Source organism: Capsicum annuum, chromosome 8, assembly GCF_002878395.1.
Source record: "Capsicum annuum cultivar UCD-10X-F1 chromosome 8, UCD10Xv1.1, whole genome shotgun sequence".
In the NCBI taxonomy this organism is placed as follows: domain Eukaryota; kingdom Viridiplantae; phylum Streptophyta; class Magnoliopsida; order Solanales; family Solanaceae; genus Capsicum; species Capsicum annuum.
Genome location: NC_061118.1, coordinates 147,391,053 through 147,410,050, shown reverse-complemented (window position 1 = coordinate 147,410,050; position 18,998 = coordinate 147,391,053). Strand labels below are relative to the sequence as shown.

The window sequence follows — 18,998 nt, the reverse complement described above, 5'->3', positions numbered from 1 at the left end:
CTCATCAACAAGGTGAGAGTTTCGGTGATCAACCAACGAAGCTACTAATTTGTTTTGTAATCAGTACTTATTATACCTTTCAACGTAATGAAAGATAACTCTGCTTGCATCGTTAATCATTCATACTTCACAACAAAGGCAAAGGCAACAAACAAATTGCAACTAGCTGAGCCTGTAATTTATCTTAAACAAGCAAGTTGATCCAAAATGCAAATTAGCATTAAGCATAACTCCAGCACAATAATGATAACTGACAAATCTGGAAATGACCAAAACTAGTTGTCTTCTGATCATTTTAATTCCCACAAAAACATCTTGCAATTTGACAAATTCAATAATAATGTCCATATACATACATAATAACCCGAAGCACAAAAGTCAATCTTCATCATTTTCTGCACTTCCATTCTCCTAATAATATTCTAGTACAACCACGATCAATGCGTAGAATCAGAACAAGTAATTCCCGATATCCGCGCAGGAACATCCACTTTGAATGTGTTCCCATCGTAATGCATGACTACTTAGCGGGGAAATTCACCGCCAATCAGCAACGTACACCTAACACAGCACCACTACTAACTTGAATCACCACCCCACACTTGACTCCACCATCCACCCTGTGTGTAAACACCTTCAACACCCTCACTCTCCCCACCAACTTCATCCTCGTTTCCACCTCCATTGTGGGGCCCCCACCACCACCGCCGTTCATCGGAATCACCCCGCCGGCGACGTCAGCTTTCAGCTTAGCCGGAAGTGGGTAAGACTGTACGTCAAATTTCGCCGACATATGCTGGGTCCTACCACCATCGATCTTCCCTGCTGGGATAAACACAAGACCCACTGGCTCCCCTGAGTAACTGAGCTGAAGCGAGCTGTCGTAGTGGGTGAATTCATCCCGATTTGGGTTTGTAACGGAGACGTACTGGAAGAAGGTGAAGTTAACGGTGCCGTTAGTAACGGAGAAAGTGGGGAATCGGACTGCTTCAACGGCGATTTTAGGAGTTTTGGGTTTGAAGAGGAAGAAGTAAGCGACGACAATGGCTGCAATGATGAAGATGAGGAAGATAGTGGCACAAATACATGAAGCAAAATTTGTGCGGCCTCTACTGGGTTTAGATCTGTAAGGATCAAACATGGCTACAGATTATTGAAACCCAGTTGGGAAAAATCTAGTAGAACGTGGAATAAGAAAGGGAGGGATGTCAATAAAGTGCTGGGTAGCATATCATTAGCAATAAAGAAAAAGAACAAAAAAGACGAGAGACACAAAAGGCAGATGGTACGGGGACTAAACTATTCTGAAATTATACATTAAGGACTAAGTTATCGGAAATGAAATATTTCACTTTATCCAAGATTACGGTCCCTTAAGCTCATCAGTGACAGAGGCCGCTTGGTTAAATGGTCAGGATCTGGCATAGTGAATTTGTTCTGTCAAAATTAAGAAAAGTGCTAGTTACCCCTTTTGCTTTACTTTCTTGTGAAGGAATAACTGTTATTACTAAGCAGTCTAAGATTCAGGTAAATAAAGGGAAAAAAACCTAGATTTGCTCCTAATCTAAAGATTTTTGTTTAGTTTACTTTTATTAGAAATTGACAACAATAATGGCTTTCAATTTCGTATGATATTTTTCCTTCACCTCCAAGGAAGCAAACAAAATCCTCGTAAGCATTCGTTTTCATCTAGTAGTCTGATATAGATGACAACACATGCATGTTTGGTGTTACAGTTGCATTAAATTTGGTGTTTAGAAAAAAGTTTTTCCTTGAATTGTTTGTCAGTGTAAGAATAAGTGAAATGGTTTCCGAAAAGAACAATTTGAAGTTCACTGATATTAAGGTGGTTATCTTTTTCAATCAAGATGTTTACGTAGTTTGCTTTCTCATCTGTGTTTTCTTGTGGGGGATAGGAGGTTTAACAATTACTTAAAAGAGTTTTGAGTGAGAAATAAGGTTTGCATAATTAGATTTGAAGTGAACTGGGCATCAAGTTAAGGTCTAATAAAAATTAGATGATGTCCCACTTCATACCAAACCCATCGTTTCAAAAGGGTGGAAAGGGCGCACAAGGTGTCTGAAATAAGCAAATAGATGCGTGATATGTATTTGCCCAGAGACATTAGAACTTCATAATAGTTAATTTTATGAAATTTCACATCATTACATCACTTAACTGTGATAAATTTACTTAATTTAATATAAACATCTGGTACGAGTTAGTGCTATTTTAAACCTCCAAAGGGATCAGAAAGAAAATAGTTCACCTAGCTTTGTACAACAAAGAGATTATATGAAATGTGCACATTTCATCCTTGGTTGAATTATTCACCACCCATAAAGGCTTTAACTAGCATATAACTTATTTGAGCTTCAGTTTCTCCCAATTCTAACTTGGTTGAAACTTAAGTAGCAAAGGTATCCTGCCCTTTGATGTTAACAATCTTGACCCCTGCAAACATTTTTATACGTAAAACAATAATATAAACCATTATTTGAGGAAAAGGATATTGTTCCTTCAAGTTAATCCAGCATAGAAAGATGAACAACAAACGAACTTTACAGTATTTGGACAATTGACTAAGATAAAGAACTTGGTCACAACCTATCTAGGCCATTTCCAGTTAACTGCGAAAATCAATTGAAAACAATGAATCAGGATATTCTCTCGAAGTTGATGCATGCAGACGAAAGGTGTCTGCAGACTCTCCCCTCCTATGTACACCTATATACCATATCAATAGGCAATTTCATCAAGGCGGCGATCCATGACATGCGAGATGGTCTCAAGGAATGCATCTTCACTTGAGCCAGGAAGCACAGAGTCCAGTGCCTCTCGAACAATCTCCTCAAGCACAGATTCTTTGTTCAAGGTTTCCCGGCACATGATGTTCCCTATGGTAAACGGCGTGAGACCCCTCTCTACACCTTTCTTCAAAAGCATTGTAGAGATGCGGAGTGTGCGTGCACTTTCCAAAGGCAGGTCCCACCCATAAAACTTCAACAAGGCAATGTCTTCTTCCACATCAAGTGATTTTATGTACTCAATAGTTTCGGAGCTAAATGGCTGACGAGCTTGTGGCCAATACAACCAATCAAAAGTAACATCTTCAAACTGCAATATCATAAAATATAAAGCAACTCAAAAACAGAAGGATACCAAAAAAATTTCCCAACTCTTAATGGATTTTCCTTCAATTGTCAATCTTGAATTAAAGAGAGAGATCGAGAGAGGATATAAACAGCTAAAAACAATCTTCCAAGAATCTACAAATTTTACTGGAGTTCTCTTTGGTATCAAGGCATAAAGAAATGAGAAATTTTGTTAATTGCACTCGGAAACTTCTTTTGAAAGAGCACATTACTAGAACTGGAATTGGAATGTGTTTACGTCTCTTGCAGTGCAGATAATATCAGGACTCTCAAAGACGGGGTAAAAAATAAAATTGGTCGGTTTTGTAAAGGTCAAAGCATTTCACAAGTATCCATTGGCTTAAAATCAGACTGACGCTTGACATGAAAATGAATCATTTAATTTGTGTTTTATCATCTCAAGGGCTTGTAAGTACATAGAGATGCCGGGTAAATAATTCTAGTGGAGATTATGTTGAATCTGAATGGACAGCACCATATTGAATGAAACTTAACATGCCTCTGAATTTCCATCACAGCGAGTACTTAAAATCACAAGAGTCAATTGAGAGCTATGTTAGATCACAAAACATAATTGTAAAAGATAATTAACAAGAGGTATCAGGATATGCAGCAGCAAAAAATGTATCCAACAACAATCCATATGTACACCAAAAGAAACAGAAAAATAATGATGACTTACACTCTCAGGCAAGCAGTAACCATGATCAATTGGAATGAGGACAATCTGCCCATCTTCACCTTTGCTCATCAGTATATTTCCTGCATGCCTATCTGCATTCGCCATCCTCATATCAAGCACTGCAATCTTATGTACTTCCCCCACAGGAAATGCGCTAGGTCCCATGTCCTCACAACTCCCGCTGTTCTCCATGAACTTTTGCAAGGACCCAATCTTTGGGGTGATACCATCTGAGTGATTGAATCCACTATGGAAACACCTCACAAAGACAGTTGGTGGAACACCAGCAAAACCCTGTGCTTCACCGAAAAATGAACGCTTACCACTTTTTGGATGATCCAAAAGGTAGGCAGCACATTCCCTTAAAGCACCTTCTCCAACTCTTGTACCTTTCTTCAAGCCCTCACCATCAACTGACAAAGGTAGCCCTCGCGGGTTATTCACAGCCATAGGCTCCTCATCAATAGGTTTAAACACCGAAACCTTCTTACTTCCTGTGGCATCAAGCATAAAGTACGCTCCTCCTGTGCCTTCAGAGGACCTAATAGGATAATGTCCGCTATCTAACCCTTCAACTGTAGAACCAATCAAATCACTAATCACCAAAGGCACTTCAATCTTTGGGTTAACAATGATAGGCTCCAAAATGCTTGCCCTATCAGGAGGCTCCCTAAGAGCCAAAAGCTTATTGTCTACTTCATTCCCACTCCTGCTCTCTTTAACCTCGTCATTCACTTGTGGTGCCACAATAGACAACTCAAAGTTCTTATCCACCGGTCTTGCTCTAATTTTTGCAGATTTTCTCACAAACAAATGAATGACAGCACCATTGTTCTTGCAGATATCATTTATAAGCCTTTGATCTTCAAGTCTCTCGCCATTGCAAAGCACTTCTTGCTCATCAACATCTCCTAAAGCACCCTTCTTTTTCGCAATTTGACGCTTCACATATCTAACATCCCTGCTCCTATCCACATTAAACGTAAACTGTTCACCAGAAGCAGTTTTCACGTTGATAACCTGAAGATCAGACAACCTAAGTACCAAATGCAACACATTTCCATCACCAACTCCATAATCCCTAATAAGGGAATTGCTTCGGGCCAATTCCCGACCCCCACATACCAATTTTTGATTTTTCACAACAAACCCTTTACAGGTCTGAATCTGAAGCTTCACAGAGTCAATCGAATCATATTCAAGAACCCTCAGTGGTACCATTGACCCCGACATAGCCACGTATATCAAAATCGATTCTTGGCTATGTAAATATGAAGGAATAAACATAGACTCGTTACAAATAGGACTAATTGCAATTACACCAGCTGAAGACATCTTTTACTAAATCAAAATTATTAAACCCTAAAGTCCAAAAATAAAAACTATATATAAATCCTCTAAACAAAAAAATATTAAAAGATAATTTACCAAGAATTTCACAAACCCATCTTTATATACAATCTGTGTTCCTCTTTCACAGATCGAAAACTGTACAAATCCAGAAAAAATAGAAAATAAATCAAAATTTCCCAAAGCCCTAGAAATTCATAATTTGGCCCATATATGAATTTTCTGGAATATGGGCCATTCAAAAAAGCAAAGCTAGAAGCTTTGGGAAATGGGAAATTAGGGTTTCCGAAATTGGGTTTGAAGGAAAAGAAAAGAAAATACCTTAAATAGAGAAAAAAGATTCGAAGGCAGAGAAAAATCAACGGAGAAACAAGAACCAAAGACGAAATGGATGATCGGAAAATGGATAATAAGGTGAAAAGAGATCGAAAGTGACTTATTGAATGGTTCCGGCGAGTTTTCCGGCGAATTGAAGGTGAGAAATTGGAGATAATTTGGTAGGGTGAAGAAGATTGTGTAGTAGACGTGGGAATTTTGTTATAGTAGAGCGTTGAATGAAGACTTTGACGGAGTTTAACGGCGTTTACTCGGTTTTGGTTTTGTTAAAGAAGGTGTTTTAACGGTGCCGTTAATTGGGGAACAAGTTGAAAGAAGACACATCAATCATCACTGATGACACATATTACGAGAAAATCGTAACGTTGTAAAGTGGTGTGTAGGTTCCAGGAAACTGGGTCATGCAAGACATTTGCCACTTGGTGATCTCTCATTGGTTGTGATTAGTCACTGCAAATATTTTTCCACAATTAGATTATTCATAAGATAATTTATGTATTTCTTATTAATTTATATTCTTAGATTACTTTTAATTTCTCAATATATTAACTAATTAACATATATACAGTCAAACCTCTCGTAGTGACATTATTTACCTGAAAATTTTGCTGCTGACATTTGAAGCCTCTAAAATTAGAAAGAGCATGAATAATAAATAAATTAAATATTAATAGTATTTTACTCGTGAATTTATTTTAATAATTGATGTACATTACTTAAATATGATGTCTATCTTTAAAATACTGTGTGTGACATTAATAATGATTACCATAAATATTTTTATATTTTATTTTGTATATAATATATTTTTCTCACAAAATTATTATAAATATTTGAGTATGTTATTTTATAAAAGTGATTTTGGAAAGAGTGTATCGCTATAATAACGTCATTATTGTTATAGATAGAATGTCATTATAAAGAAGTAAAAATATAACATGAAAAATTAATTAAGAAAAAAATTAGGTTGCAATAATAAAATGTTATTATAATGAGGTGACGTTATATATAACGGTGTGGCTATATTGCTATTTTATTTGTAAAATATTATTTCCTCCGTTTAAAAAAGAACGATCTACTTTTCTTTTTAGTCTGTTTAAAAAAAATTGACCCCTTTCCTTTTGGCAATATTTTAATTTCATCTTTCTACATAACATGTTTAAAACCACAAGATTAAATAACATTTTGATACATTTAATACAACTTTAATTTAAGATCACAAGATTTAAAAGACTTCTTGATTTTCTTAAATTTTCTGTCAAGTCAAAATATGTCACTTTTGTTTTAAACGGAGAGTATTGTTCTTATACTAAATTATACTACCTACAAACTACAGGCTCCCACCAACATCTAAATTTAGCACCAAGGTCATGTTTCATGACCGAAATTATTTTGTTTGTGTCTCACATAATTAATAGGAGTACTAGCTATATGTGTGTGACACAATTTAGTGGATATGTCATCATCATCAGCAATTTTAGCTGTATTAGTACTAGTACACCCTTCACCAAATGCAGTAAACACCTTCACACGAGAGAGCTAAAGTAATTTTTTTGGTTCAACTTGTTATCTGTTTAATCAAATGGAGGAACTTATAGCTCACCCGTTTCACCCTGAATAAGGATGAAGACTAACAAGCTTTATTACAAGTGGGTGAAATATGTGGAGAAAAAATGGAGGAAAATATTTTCAAATCTGCTTTCCATTTTTCTCAGCTGATCAAATTTTTGAAAAGAAATTTTTTTGAGAAATAAGTTTATTAGAAATGAATAAAATGATCTCCCTAATAAAAATACAAGTAATATTTCACATTATTGAATCCTTTTTCGTATCCACCCTCCAACACATCTCATCTTTAACCACCTCATCCCATCTCTCATAGTATTTGTCTAAATTATATACAAATATGTTTATAATCATATTTTTTTACTTACATACAATTACAATCACAGAAGACACACGAAAATAAGTAAAAATCCTTTTATTTTTCTAAAAAACACCTTCCATGAAAAATACTTTATTCCTTCCAAATACACCCTTAAGGTTTTCTATTGTCAATAAAGAAGACTTCAAATTCTCATTTGAAATCTAATTTGGGTCCAGGGGAGCATATTCCATATTGATGCAATATTTTCTTAAGACTGTTCAACTCTTGTGTGGTGTTGCCTCCCATAAAGTCATAGGAAGAAACTTGAAGCAGAATTTTTCTAACGTTAAGATTAAAATGTCATTGACTATGGTTGCCTAGTTGGAGAATCTTACAGGAGATACATTCAATTTTATTTGTAAGCTACCTAACTTAGGCATGAATTTCTTATTTCCCCATTGTTGTCACTTTAATTAAAGAGAGAAATTAAAGCCACCATAGAAGTGACCGCGCGGACCAAAAAGTTAATGCACCTTTAGTCCTTTATGAGTCATTTTACACATACTTTAATTTGAGTCCATGGAAAAACAGAAAAGAGAGTTTAAGTTGAGGGCACTGGTAGTGGTATAAGTAAATTTTCATGTACTACTATGTAATTAGTTTTATTTGATGTAACAAGTCATTTACCAAGTTTTGTGTGAGCTTTTCGGTGATAGTGTCAGTTGTTTGGAAAACCTTCTTTTGGGGAATATTACTCTTCTCCATCTACTTATTATCTAGTAAATTATTGAAAATAACTTTTCTAAGATGGGAATAAAATTTTGTGTACACTTTATCCTCTCAGGTCTAATTTTGTGGGACTATAGAATACATTCGTTGTTGCTAGTACTCTATTTAATCTTACATTTAATGGATGGAAACTAGTCGATACATGTCACTCTAGTGAACAACACAAAGAACTTTTTGATTCCTTTCTATTCGTCCCATGGTCATTGCTTTCTAAAAATTTGTTGTTTCTAGAGGAGCTTTGTTAGATCTAGGAGAATACACCTAGCTTATTGGTAAATAAAATATCTTTCGCCTGCCTCAAGTTAAATACTACTTCGCAAAAGTACTTTTTTTATCTATACTTGCTACCTACCACCAAGTGACGGACCCAAAATTCAGAATTTAGGGGTCATGGGTGTTCGCAGAGGTTGGAACACGCATATTGACACCTAAAGCTTTACTATTGGAAATCAAAGTATTCATTTATTTTCTTGATTTCAATCTTTCATCATGTACCAATTTTTATACATTTCTTATATAATTATATCTAATCTCGAATTTAACATTGTGCTGGAGCACCAATTATTTGCAACTAGGTCCATCCATGCCACCAACACAAGTAACGCATTTTACCACACTTTGCAGGTGATCGATCCACACTTGCTATAAAAGTTGCAGGCAACTGGCTTTTAACTTGGCAAAGAAAAAAAGCAGCCCGATGCACTAATTTAGTGATAATGTAAAATTCTTTGATACTTTCCGTGTATTACTGTACTAGTTAAATCGCACATGCATCGCACGTGTAACGTTTGATTATTTAAAATTAGACAGTTTCATCTATTGCGAAGATTTTTTTTAATAAAGTGCAAAAAGTTTAAATCACTTCTCAAAGATACTTCACACTTTAATATAATAATGTAAAAATAACATATATTTTTATTGAAAGCACATAGATATTTTACCACCAAAAGTTTCAAGTGGTTAATGAATCGTCAATTTTGCGTTTGTCATGTGATACCTCTTTTCCTTACTGCTAGAGGCTAAGAGAAACGCAGCAATTTGAACTATATTTGTAGTACAATTATTTTATTTTATTTTATTTTTTCTATATTAAAAATATTTCCTTATTTTGAAAGTTAAATCTGTAAAAGATCTTTGATTACTTATTCTAACACTTTCATATTTATTTCTTGATTTTTTGAATTTCTTAAAAGTTGATCTTGAATTCTTAAACTAATAAAAACGGTATTCGTTGTCATTAATTCTGATGACTTTTAATAAGAAAAAGATTTTACTATGAATATTTAATTAATTTTCAACTCTTAAATATTAGAAAAGTAGTGAAAAGATAATTTTATCTAAAACAAAATCTTTTATTGAGGCGCAAAAAGTTTTGTAAGGCTCTTCACACACACACACACTATATATATATGGGAACGTGCTTTGCACGTTTATCCTTAATTATTTAATATAAAACTTGAATTTTCAACAACAGATATTTGCTTGGTGATGAAATCATGCCGCAACTAAATATCATTATATATTTCAAACATGATGAAATATTTCAACCACCCATATTTGCAAGGTGGTTGAAATGGAGGCTCGCCTCGGGAATTTTATGCAATAAGAAGGTGCCTCTCAAGCTTAAAGGTAAATTCTATAGAGCTGCAGTCCGGTCGGCCATGTTATATGGGGCAGAGTGTCGGCCTGTTAAGAATTCTCACGTCCAAAAGTTGAAGGCAGCGGAAATAAGAATGTTGCATTGGATGTGTGGATTTACGAGGGCTGACAAGGTTAGGAATGAGAGTATTCGGGAGAAGGTGGAAGTGGCTTCGGTGGAGGATAAGTTGCGGGAAGTGCGGTTGAGATGGTTTGGCCACGTGATGAGGAGGGGCACGGATGCCCAGTTCGTAGGTGCGAGAGGCTGGCCTTGGAGGGTTTCAAGTGGGGTAGGGGTAGACCGAAGATGTACTGGAGAGGAGTCATTAGACGTGACATGGAACAATTACAGCTTACTAAGGACATGACCCTTGATAGGAAGGTTTGGAGGAAAAGTATTAAGCTTGAGGGCTAAGGTGTGTGGTCAAGTGGTAGTCTGTAGATAAGAGGGTTAAGAATAACTTGGTGGGTAGTTCTAGTTTTGGGGGATCCTTGGTTTGTTGATTATACTTCATTTTTATGGATGTTGCTTCTTTGTTACTTTATCATGTTGCTCTTCTTTTGGTCTACGGTCCTTTGTCTTGAGCCGAGGGTCTATCGAAAATAACCTCTCTACTCCTTCGGGGATAGTGGTATGGACTGCGTATATTCTACCCTCCCCAGACCCCACTGTGTGGGATTATACTGGGTTTGTTGTTGTGTGTTTCAAACATACAAATATATTATAGCAGTATCAAGAAACAAAATATAATATCGCAAAATAATAAGATACTTATGCAAGTTTTTTTCATCCTACGAAGCACAAAATATAAAAAGTTTATTAACAGATATATAATCATAGTTAAGACAGTATTTACATACAAAACTCAATAATTTCTCGCTACGTTCCTATTATAACATAAAGGCAAGTCAAATTTGAGCATTGCAAGTTCTTATTCTTCCAAATCAAGTAGATTTGGATAACAATTCGAGTGCATGCTTTATAATTTCTTAATCTTCATCTACTTTCGAATTCTTTCAGCTTCACCCCTCGCGCTATGGCATATAACCTGCAAATTGCATATGAATTAAAGGAAAAAAATAATAGTATATATGATAGATTTTGTCAATGCCATTTCAATTTCTAACATGTAATGAACAAATAGTAAAGATAATATAATTTTTTAAGTAACAAAATTTTTTAAGAGTATACGGTAATAATTTATAATTTATTATTGTAAACATTAAAAACAGACTACAATTTAAAAACTTACCTCAAATCAATTTGATATACCAATTAATAATTAATAATTATACGATATTTAGTACGTTCAAACTAATATATATCTTTTCATGAGAACAAACATCTTTATTAATAAATGTCTTTAAAAATACACGATATAGTAGATCATATTGTTATGTAAAGGCCTAAATTCTTCTGAAAGACCCATCAGTATGAAATCTAGAAGGCATGAACTAAAGATGAATTTCTCAACATATGCAAAATATTTTCTCATACTTCTAATGATCACACTTACATGTTTTAACTTTTAATTGATATAACATATTTCATTTGAAATGTTTTGCTAGAAAGAAAACAAAAAATCTCAATATTTCAACCTAGTTTGTGAGCTAATCGTAAAATAGTGTTGATAACATAATCTAAAGAATAGCCTTTTTTCAAAAAGTAAAAAATTATCTACACCCGGTATTTATAGCAAGCCAATATATACATATCATGTATTTAAATTTAGAGTACATTTTATTTAATCATAATTTTAATTAGCTTGTATTTTATATTATTAAATTATTTAATCATAATAAATTATATTAATTAGTGTAAACACCAAGTGTTTGGACATATTTTTACCTTTTCAAAATAGTTTCAAAAATTTTATTGAATATTTCAGAATAAAGAGAATATATGAATGCATATATATGGATCAATTTGGATGTAGAAGAGAACAAACCTCATGAGGTATCATTAATCTCATAGTCCATTGCCTCCTCAATACTCCTACAAGCATTACTATCACCCAAACAAATTCCCCTCAAAATGTCTCAAACTTCATGTTATTTCTGTCAACTGTTCGATTGGTGCTTTCCCAAAATCATCTGAAAAACACAGTCAAATCAAACAATGTTCGATCTAGGTTCACCACTAAAGAAAGAAAAAAATAGAAATAAAATATGCACAAATTAAACAAATTTAGTTTTTAGTTATGAGAGAAAAAGCCAGTCAAAAGATGAACAATTAAATTGACCCTAATATCTAAGAGTTTAAAATCAAACTAACTTATTATTAGGAAAAACCTATTTTTTAATTTATTTATATTCTTTTCATAAAAAAATAACATTCAATAATTTTTTTTTTGTAAAATCCTATGTTATATACTCCATTATCACACACACTTAATCTTTCCCTTTCTTCTAACTATATTAGAGGAATAGAAAGCCAAGACTTGGGGAATGAAGAGAAAGCCAAGAAGAATATTAAAACAGATAAGTGTAGGTTAAGGAATACCTGATTTTGCTAATGTTTTTCAAACAATGAGGAAGTTTATAGACAACTTGGCTGCCAATTCGCTTAATTATTGTATCTGAAGTGCTTAAACCTGTATTGATGAATTCAAATAATATTCAATGGCAAATTTAGAATTTTCACTAAGGAGGTTTGAAAACTAAAAATATAGTGATTGAGATATGAACTTGAACCTAAAGGTAACTATTGAATCTCCTCAACTACTGACCTAACCTCTAATCTTACGTTCTAAAGGTTCAAAATCAATAAATACACATAGAATATTTTAAAAAAAATTCTATTGAAGATGTGCCATGAACTTAGCCAAAAATTTGTTGGACAACATTACAATAATTTCAATCAAATAATCACAAAATAGAAACAAATTAAATCAGAACATGAAAAAAAAAAAATCACAACAATTGACATATAAAAACAATTAAAATAGTACATGAAAATTTGTTTCTTACTTCATTACTTAATACTTCTTTCTTTGAGATCAAGAGGCACTATAAGACCACGAAGAAAATTTATTATCATATATTGACCATGAGAAAAAAACACACAAACGATTATTATGACCATTAGGGTGTTATATTGAAAGTCCAAAATATAACCCTATCAATTAGGATTTCTATTTAAAATATATAATTAATTTCTTTTCATAATTTCATTTTATAAGGTTGTTCTCATATATTGTAGGAGTCCTTAATCTTTTTATTTTAGTTGTAATATTAAATCAAATAAGGAAAGAATTTGTATAAAACATAAGTTTAAATTGATAAAAATCCTATTCAAGTAAGGAAAGAAATTCTAAATTGATTAAAATTCTAAAATTTAGAATTAGTTTAAATAAGGAAAAAATTTTAAACTAAAAGTTATTAGAACAAGAATTTAATTAAAAAATTATTTGATATAAATAGGTTTCCCAACGTACCCTAATTTTTTAGGGGGAGAAAAACAGAAATCAAAGTAAAAAATTCAATTGAGTTAAAAATATTAAATAATGATTTATTTTTGGAACTAAAATCATAATAAACTTACAATAGTTTTTTCAAAACTTTAAGTGAGATTTTCTTTTTCTTTTTTTATTTAAAGTTTTCATTTTTTTGTTCTCTTATCATATATTTTAGGACTTTTTTTTTACCATATATTTCAAGACTGCTTTTCCACGTATAAAAGGAAACAAAAAATTTACTAATATTAATTCTCTGTAAATTTTAATTTTACCATATAATTTAGCACTCCTTTCTTTTAAATATTAAAAGTATAATTATATAATAATTTAAGGAAAATAGTGAAAAGCATAGTGTTTTAATGAAGGGCAAAAAGTTCAAATCACTTTTGTAAGGGCTTCACACTTTTAATGTATTATAAATTATAGATATAGATATTAGTTAAACTCAAAATATTTACACAACCAAGTTTACTAAAAAGGCAGTCCGGTGCACCAAGTTTACTAAATCATATTTGGATGCGTATAAAAAGGTCAGTTTGTGGTGAACCAATAACACTGATGTGATCCTGAAACAAGTGCAGGATTTTCCCTAAACATTAGGAATATTGACCTGATTTCATATTTAACCCAGAAAAAAAAAGAGATTGAGATTTAACAAGCTTCTCTAGCCCCATAAACACAAATGTCCTTCACATAAGTATTTATATTAGTTAAGTGCAAGATACATTTATGCTTCTGTGCATTATACATCAGCAAAGCTAACAATTTCCTGGAAATACCAAGAATGTACCAACTCAACGCAGAGCTGAAATGCTTACTGTTTTGAAATAATGAATTGAATCAGCATAGAGATCTCTTCTTAAATGTTGACATCGCAACAAATCTTCTTCACCATGTACTTCATAGTAAGATTGATAGAGTTACACAAATGAATACAAACAAAAAACAAGAACAGGAGACTAGAAAGGCACACCGGCATAGTATCACTCTAATAGTCCCATACACTTCGTACTGAGGAGAAAAGCTATGATGATACAGTTTTCTAACCTGGGAAAATCAAGAACTATGTAATGGACAAAATCAGAAGCAGATCACTAAATCCTAAAAGCTTTGAGCATCAACTGTTCATACAAAAAGCGAGTGCTTTTTGTACAGCTGTAATGGATAGCTCCTAGTTATTGGCAAGTATACCCGTTGAAGCTGATCAGAGTGCAATTAAACAACCCTGACTACACATCCAAGCAACCATAATGCCCAGCAAAGCCCCAGCAAAAACCTGGGATGGGGTGTGGCCAAGAAGTTCTTTTAACTTTCTTTGACTGATGGGATGCCCTTGGAATAAGTCCTCAACGATCAGATTGAGAACCTGAGATGAAAGAACAAGATTTGATCAATCAGGAAGCTAAGTATGTCCATCAGACATAAATACAAGTCTCCACAGTAGAACCCCAGTGATCGTGCAAAGGATCCAATCAACAAAAAAGAGATTCCTTTACTTTTCTTTAACAGGGATGTAAGTAATTCTTTGTGATTGGTGAAACAAAAGACGGGAAATCTATATAGTATCTGCAACAAAAGGATGAGAACTTATCCACACGACTTTAGAACCGGAAAAGTACTTTCCACGTTTTGTGGAAGAACAGGTTGTCCAGTACATAGAACATTTGGTGAAACAATGTGGAACAGAAGGTGAAACTCCTCAGGGTTTCACTTGGTATTAATTCTATTTTAGAGGGTTCTTTATTCTGAAAAAGATATGCAAAAAGGCTGCTGACCAATAATTCATTTGAAGAAATACAATCTATTATTTTGCAAATCTATGTAACCATATGACGTTTATCAAGACACTTTTCATCTTCTGAAAGTGCTAAATGTAGCATTCTAGGTGAAGCCAACAGTTGCTAGCTAGCCTTAAAAATGATGCATGTATTACTGATTCCCCTTGTAATAGCAGAATGGAGGAAACGACATGGGACATGCGGCATAATGTGTAATTAAAATCAACTCTAATATCTACTCCTGAGACAAGCAGAAGCAATGATAAATTATTGATAGTCACTAGAGGTCTGACTTGGGAGGTTTTGTGTAATTGACAGGTAAACCTAAATCATACCAAATAACCTTGAGACCTGGATAGATCACGGTTGATTTAGAGCCAGATAGGATAAATACTGCTGATCCTAACATAAGACTTAGTAGGCGTTTGGACATAAATATTATTGACCATACTTCGGAATACGTTTTAACTTTATTCCGAAATACTTTTTTGGCCATGAAAACCAAAAACGTATTCCGGAATACGCTTTCACAATTTTCGTTTTTTTTTGAAAAACACCTCTTGAGGTGTTTTCACTTCTTTGCTCAAATTTCCTATCACTTTATAAAAAAGTACATCCAAAGTCTAAAATATTTCTGAAAATACTATGGCCAAACACAACTCCAACTCTATTTTCAACTTCAAAAATACCAAATAAAGTGAATACGTTTTTGTTTTTCATGGCCAAATGGGTCCTTAGATGTTCAAGACACTATCATTAATCTCTAATAAATCAGAACAGATTGAGCAACCTGAGCAAAAGTGGGACATTATAGAAGTCCTCAAGTCCAACAGCTTGAATTGATTTAGAATTGCTACTTGATATGGTCAACATCATCTCAAGTCACTTGGTCAGGGGTTTGGCCCTGGGAAGTGTTGTGGAAGCTTTTGCACACACTGAGGTTGCTTGTTTTGGTTGGGTTCCTGCAAAGTATGATGTATGACCCATGATATGTAGCAAAAAATGGGGGGTTTCATCTTGTAGAAGACGTTTTATATGTGAAGGATCAGCAGAATCTACAAATCATCTACAACTGCATTGAAAATGCAACTGGCAGATTTGGACTTTGTTCTTCAATGTTTTCGGTGTTCATTGGGTCATGCTGGGAGAAGTGAAGAGTTTGCTCCAATGCTGGAAGGATCAGAAGACTGATTCCAGGTTCAAGAAGATCTGGAGGATGGTTCCTTTGTGCATCATGTGGACTATTTGGCTTTAAAGAAACAAAAGAAGTTTCGAGGGGAGAAAACAACATTTAGCTTTCATTATGAATAACTGTATACAAAATTTATATATGTGAACTATGGAAACTAAGATAGAAGACTCTAACGAATTTGTTGAGATCCTGGATTCCTCGAGGCTAATGTTGAACTAGATCTTTCTACCCTTTGTGTTGTATGTTGGCTGTATCCCTTTGGTACTCGCCTTAATAAAATTACCTTACTTTATCCAAATAAAAAAGAACTTATGCGGTCAGGGGTTTTCCAGCAAGTGTACAGACTCAAAGTCAACGTCTTCGGGAGTTTTGAGGTATTAATAAGCCATTCTAGGATTCAAGAGAATCGACATGAGTCGTTTTCTGCTTTGCCAGATTTTTCTGCTCTGCGTATTTAAATTGATGCCAAATATTAAATGACTTAAGGGGCACACATAACATTATTTCATATTCTTAACTATAAGCAAATTATTATTACCTAACATTTAGAAGAGTTATGATTGGGACCTAGTCATTTTACAACATAAAGGATTCAGGTACCAGAAATCACTTTCATGTTTTCCATTCTTAATAGCCTAATAAGCTGAAGTATGTAGGGACTTTAACATTTAAGAAAATAAATATACCCTGCATCAATTCACCATACTAATAATGATGTTAGCACTTTTAAGTTAAGACCACATTATCTCCACTGTTTTCAGATCTTTCTTGATGAGGATTACACCTTTACTACATTCTTGCTATCCTGTACCAGCCCACCATATCTTTCAATTAAAGCACTCAACTACCAAAAGGACACCATTTCAAATCATTAGAGCATATAAGTAGTCGTAGTACTGGCACTGCTCTTGTTGTTTTTTGTCCTTCGATGTTTGTTAATTAATTCCTTATACCTCGATTATAGTATTATTATTGTTATAGTTTGTGCTATGTTACTATCTGTTATTATTTGTTGGTTCTTGTAGTTCCGTTGCTTCTTTCTCTAGACTGCTTTTGACTGTTTAATCTTGAGCCGATGGTCTATCCTCTCTACCTCTACGATAGGGGTAAGGTCTGCATACACTCTACCCTCCCAACCTCACTTTGTGGTACTACATTGGGTATGTTGTTGCTGGTGCTGTCCCACAAATTACACACATAACAATGAGTCAATTGTCTTGTATGAACAAACATAAAAGATTAACCACAGCCACAAAAAGAATACTCAATTACCTCAGCTTGCATCCCAGCATGCCGTCTAACTCCAATAGCATCATACATCACAATTAAAGTAAATCCCAAACAAACGGGAAACAATGAATCTGCAACTCCATGACAAATAGCAACTGAGGTAGTCAATGCCGTGCACAAAGCTGAGTGTGAAGAAGGCATTCCACCAGAAGCAAACATAATCCTAAAATCCCATTTTCTCTCCACACAGAAATTCAAAAACACCTTCATTGACTGTGCCATAAACCAAGCTACAAACCCCGAAACAAACGTCGGGTTAGCAGCTAATGTAGCTACAAATGGACTTATTTTCACCTTTGCTGTTGCAGTTATACTCAAAAGCGCCATCCCAAAGCTTCCATTTTGCAACAAATCTCCACTTAGCTCCTCCTCAGTGCCACTACAGCCTTTAAAAACAGAACACCATTTGCTCTTTGCTGCAAAGTCTCTGACTTTCTTGAAAAGTGGAACAAGAAGCGAAAAGGGTTTTAGATACAAGCTCTTTTCTTGCCATTCTTGATTGGGGTTTTGTCGATTCGAACATAAAACAGTGACTGAAGATGCTTTCAATTTCTTTGGTCTCTTGAATCTGAATAGCCAAAAAGAAGAAAGACTGAAAGAACTATACGAAATGCTGTTCGAAGTTAGAAGATTAGAATGGCTGAGGGCTGTATAGGGGGAGTTTATTAAGAGAGAATCCATGAAAAAAAGCATCTACTGTTGAAGCAGCATTGAAAGAAGTTTGAGGCAGCTTCGAGAGGTTTTTGTGGAAAACAGAAAGGAGCATCGATTGGTTGTTTACATCCTTCACGGCTTTGGCTTCCAATTGGCGGCTGGCACGTGAGGTGGTCATTGCAACTTAGCTTACTACCGATTTTCATAATTTTGGAGATACTCATTTCTTACGAATATGCTTCCTTTGCAACATTGGTGCTTTCCCTAATTTACCAAAAATCATATACTTTCTTTATTCACTTGATATAAAAAGGTTTTCTTGTATCAGAAAAATTAGTAATAAGTTACCTGAAAATATTTGCGCTTACCAGTTTCCACATGAGAACATAAGTACCTACTTTAGATATAATTTATTTTCAATGATTCACTTAGGGTAAAGGCAATTTCTCAAAAAAATAAAAAGAGAAAATGGTCTATAACCTCTTCAATCTTTACCTGAAATTTTAACTACACACTCGAATTTTATAGAAGTCCTATTATCCCTGAATCTTTTATTTTTGATATTTTGTGATCCTGAAATGCTGATCTGTCCAAGAAGGTGTATACACCTCCTTTAGGCGCATAGGACTTACCTAAAATACACAAATCTGCAATTTTTTAACCTACCAATTTTATTTTTTTTGCTTTTTCTTTTACAAAAAAATCCATTTCTTAGCCATTAAATCTTCCATCTTCTTCTCTTTTTTTATCATTTTCAAAGCTTGAAGTTTGGGTTTTGTTGTCTCTCGTCTCAAAACTTTCAATAGCA

The 18,998-nt window shown here is 34.0% G+C and overlaps 3 protein-coding genes across 3 annotated transcripts; all 3 read right to left on the bottom strand.

Annotated features, from left to right (window-relative positions):
- Positions 1 to 197: 197 nt before the first annotated feature.
- LOC107839308 lies at positions 198 to 1,817 on the bottom strand. Its single transcript, XM_016682734.2, has one exon. The coding sequence runs from the start codon at positions 1,139 to 1,141 to the stop codon at positions 548 to 550; it is 594 nt and encodes a 197-aa protein (XP_016538220.1). The 5' UTR covers positions 1,142 to 1,817; the 3' UTR covers positions 198 to 547.
- Positions 1,818 to 2,497: 680 nt separating this feature from the next.
- LOC107839309 (phosphatidylinositol 4-kinase gamma 4) lies at positions 2,498 to 5,869 on the bottom strand. The gene is made up of 2 exons (XM_016682735.2): positions 3,839 to 5,869; positions 2,498 to 3,118 (listed from the first exon to the last, which is right to left on the bottom strand). Exons 1-2 carry the CDS (start codon positions 5,171 to 5,173, stop codon positions 2,741 to 2,743), a joined length of 1,713 nt encoding a protein of 570 aa, XP_016538221.2. The 5' UTR covers positions 5,174 to 5,869; the 3' UTR covers positions 2,498 to 2,740.
- Positions 5,870 to 14,132: 8,263 nt separating this feature from the next.
- On the bottom strand, positions 14,133 to 18,633 carry LOC107839310. Its single transcript, XM_016682736.2, has 2 exons — positions 17,519 to 18,633; positions 14,133 to 14,642 (listed from the first exon to the last, which is right to left on the bottom strand). The coding sequence occupies exons 1-2, from the start codon at positions 18,227 to 18,229 to the stop codon at positions 14,481 to 14,483; spliced, it is 873 nt and encodes a 290-aa protein (XP_016538222.2). The 5' UTR covers positions 18,230 to 18,633; the 3' UTR covers positions 14,133 to 14,480.
- Positions 18,634 to 18,998: the final 365 nt, after the last annotated feature.